At 52.7% G+C, this 3,575-nt stretch overlaps 2 protein-coding genes across 2 annotated transcripts; both read right to left on the bottom strand.

The window, feature by feature from the left end:
- Positions 1-1,029: 1,029 nt before the first annotated feature.
- On the bottom strand, positions 1,030-1,265 carry NGA_0711400 (uncharacterized protein; the record flags this gene model as incomplete). Its single annotated transcript, XM_005852729.1, has 2 exons — positions 1,030-1,048; positions 1,189-1,265. Coding segments are annotated over 2 exons (96 nt in total), but the record flags the coding sequence as incomplete, so codon positions are not given.
- A 516-nt stretch (positions 1,266-1,781) lies between these two features.
- Positions 1,782-3,110, bottom strand: NGA_0711300 (small ubiquitin-like modifier-1; the record flags this gene model as incomplete). The annotated part of the gene is made up of 1 exon (XM_005852728.1): positions 1,782-3,110. The coding sequence occupies one exon, from the start codon at positions 3,108-3,110 to the stop codon at positions 1,782-1,784; it is 1,329 nt and encodes a 442-aa protein (XP_005852790.1).
- Between the last annotated feature and the right edge of the window lie 465 nt (positions 3,111-3,575).

The raw sequence follows: 3,575 nt of genomic DNA, 5'->3' as shown, positions 1-3,575 counted from the left end.
CCACCTTGACGCTCTCTAAGGCAAAGTTCGTTTGGTCGACGTTGAAAGATTGAGCTGCCAGCTGGTCCCTCTGCTGTTCGTACATCTTCTTCCGCTTCAATACCTAGCGAGAAAAAGCAAGGGATGGAGGGAGGGAGGGAGGGAGGAAGGGAGGGAAGGAGAGGTTTGAGTTGGGAGCCATCTTCTCGGAGGAGCCCTGTGATAGTTGCAGGCTCAAGGGTCTTTGTTTCCAGTTCCCAGTCTACGAATGGCGGACATTCTGCTCTGAAGGGTCTTTGAGCGATTTTCTCGCCTTCACCCACAGCCCCCTTCACGTCCCCCTTTGGCACTCACATCGATGGCTCGGCGCTTGTGATTGGCCTGCGTGGCGCCCGAAGACCGCTTGATTAGGCCTTGAAATTTCCTCAATTCGTCGTCCAAGGCCTTGATCTACCAGGAGAGAAACCAAAAAGTGAAATTTCGGGAAACAAGAATAAGCTAAAGGAAAAAACACGCCAATCCCCCCCCGCATCAACCCATTGTTGCGTACCTTATCATCCAGGCCTTTCAAACGCCCGTCTATCTTCCCAGACGCGTCGCCTGTGACGCATGAGAAACAATGAAGCGGAAGAATAAATGGAGGTACATTCGTCGTCGCAAATTTACAGAAGACGTGGACAGCTTTATGAGCCAGTACACAACGGGGAGGGCGGTAGAAGTAATAGTGCGACTGGCTGCGAGTGCTGGGGAGTCCTTGTGTGCCCTGCCATGTGTCAAGGCATTCACTTTCTTGCAGCAACAGTAGCATGAGACCAGCATACGCTCACTTTTTCTAGCCTCCCTCCCTTGCCACTTCCACCTTCCCCACAGTCCTCCTTACCCAGGGAGGGGGCAGGGGCCTGAACTTTCTTTTGTCCGAAAATGCGGTTCATGTCCGTCTTTGACGTGTATGTGTCGGGATCGTGCCACCAGAAATGGACGACAGAGGTAAAAATAGCCGACTGCTTGGCTTAGAGTCTAACGTGCCCTCGGCAAGCTAGCTGTTAGAGCGCACTTCGACGTAAAAGCTCTGTGGAAGGGAAACAAAAATCAGAGGAAATTTCCATGTTTCCATCCCCGTCCAATCTTTTGTACATGCAACACACTGGTCAAATATTAAATTAAATGGTTGCAACCGCAGAGTGGGATGTGCTTCCGCGCAATACTGACCTAAGTGTCCTCTCCCCTTCAGCCGTTGAGCTGGCAGCACCTTTTAAAAAGGATCTGGTCGATCCTAAAGATGGACTAAACGGAGATAATTTAATCAATTATTGATGGAAAGGAGAGTTATTCCATTGATCCCACAGACTGAGAGAATTTGTTGAGAGAAAATAGACAGTGGACATGGAAAAAGGGTAAGGATGGGTAAGGTGAAAGTGGACTCCGGATGCGACATGTAGCACGAAAGTTTTGAAGTAATGCGAGGTGCTGGAGGCAATACATACATCGTTGATCGAGCGATGACAAAGCAATTTAGAAAGAAACAAATTGCGGGTAGTTTGGAGAGCGCAATTTGCGGAACCGACGTTAGGGGAAAAGAAGTAACATATACTCCGGATTGGAAAATGAAGAAGGGAACTGGAACAAACCAAGGCTCCTGCATCGTTGCCGTATTTGTCTCTCCATCAATACATCAAACCGTTGTAAGTGTTACATATCTACAAGCTGTCGTCCTTTGCACCTTGTCGCCCGTCGTACACACGCTTTTTCCCTCCAGCCAGGCTTCCTCCTTTCTTTCCTTTCCGCCCCCCCCCCATATCCCATCATGACAATCCGTACACGTCCACCGTATCTTCGTCCTCCATTTCGAGTTGCTCAGGAGTTGTCTCCGCACTCAAGGTCACCCCGTCGAACACAAAGCGCACCGTGGCCACGTCCACACCTTTCTTCGCCGCCATCGTTTTCTTGAGCTCGCCAAAGCTTCCTTGCATTTTCATGGACACATTCTCTTGTCCTCCTTGCCATTGCAACACCAAATTTACCGTCTTGGACGCCGCAAGGGCTTGCGCGGTTTTGGCGGCCAACGCCGCTCGGTCTTGGACATAAACGATGTTTCCAGCCGCGCGTGGATCATCTCCTGCCACCATGCCTACGTAGCGCGGCTGATCGAAACCTTCCAATTCCATCCCTTGATAGCTGAAGGTCAGATCCTCCGAACGCAGACCTTTGATGCGCGCGTAGGCGTCAAACACGTCCGAAAGCATGCTGTAGGTATACACTCGGAAGGGTTGTAGCTGACGCCCCTGCATCCCTACCTTGAGCATCACTTTATCCTCAGTCGTCGTCGCTTTTTGGGGTCCCGTTTCCCTGGCGACACTAGCCGTGTCCACCAGGTCCTCCACCTCCACCGTCACATTGGCCCGCAAGGCCGCCCCCATTAGCAAGGTATCCGCCCTCAATGCTTCGAGGCGAGCCTTGGCATGTGGTTGTGCCGTCATTTCCTCCTCCGCAGTCACGTCCACGGCAGCGGGTGGGGCGCCCAATCCGGGCACTGAGGTCCTGCCGTTGGGGCATGAGCCTACCCTAGTGCCTGTGGCGAGCATGGGTCGTCCGTTTCCTGTCCCATTTGGCCCCTTGCCCCTCCTTTTCCCTCCCGTGGCCGCCGGCTGTAGCGTGGTCAATTCCTCCTCTTGGATGTCCCCATCCAGATACCTGCCAATGTCGACGTCTTCCTCCTCGTCCGATGCGCCGCGACCCGACGCTTCTGTTTTCTCTCTATGTTTGCCATTCGTCGTCACCAGTAGGACCACGCCATCGTCGTCGCTTTCGTCGCTCTCAATTTCGACCACCGGGGGGGGTCTCTTGGAAGGGGAAGAGAGGGAGTCTGTACTCGATAGACACTCCCGCCCTCGTTTTGGCCCCTTGTCTCTTCCAGGTCTACGGGGGAAAACGGGTCGGACGTCGTTGTCGTCCTCGTCGTCGCTGCTACTGCTTTCACTCGTTCCATCGACGGCGTCTTTTCCTCGTCTTCCCAGGGCGTATGCGACGGGTTTATAGGTGAAAATACCTCCCCCATCCAAGACTTCTTCCTCTGTCTCGCTCCTTTGTTCGAAGCCTCCATCCGACGAGACCTCCGAACCGGGCGCAGCCATATTCTTCTTTTAAAATGTCTTTTATTCGCTTCACGATAAAGTGGGAAAATGCCTTTTTTCCTACCCGCAGCCGGGTGTGTTGCCCGTACCTCCTCTCTCCTGTATCGCGAAGGAGGCGTTTTCCTACAAATCAAAGTTATGGGGAGAAACGACACCATTTGAATGGAGCAATACAAAGAACGGTTGCTTGACAATCAGACACGAACGCTCCCGTCCTCGCTTGACAAACCGCACGCCCTGGACAAATGGATGGCAAAAAGCGTTCAAGTGGCACATTATCCCCGAATGACTTGATGAAGCACGCAGCGAGGAGGCGAGCAGTTCCTCAAGGGTAATGGACACATGTCCTAATGTGCGTATAATCTAGGGTACGCCACGTGCGCTACGGCGCTCACGAAGGTAGTTTCCTGCTCCTAACACACGGCCTGTTTGTGTGTATGTCTGTGATGTGGTGTCACACCAGCA

This window comes from Nannochloropsis gaditana, assembly GCF_000240725.1.
Source record: "Nannochloropsis gaditana CCMP526 unplaced genomic scaffold scaffold991, whole genome shotgun sequence".
NCBI lineage: Eukaryota > Eustigmatophyceae > Eustigmatales > Monodopsidaceae > Microchloropsis > Microchloropsis gaditana.
The sequence above is the reverse complement of the archived record's forward strand: the minus strand, read 5'-3'. Positions and strand labels throughout refer to the sequence as shown.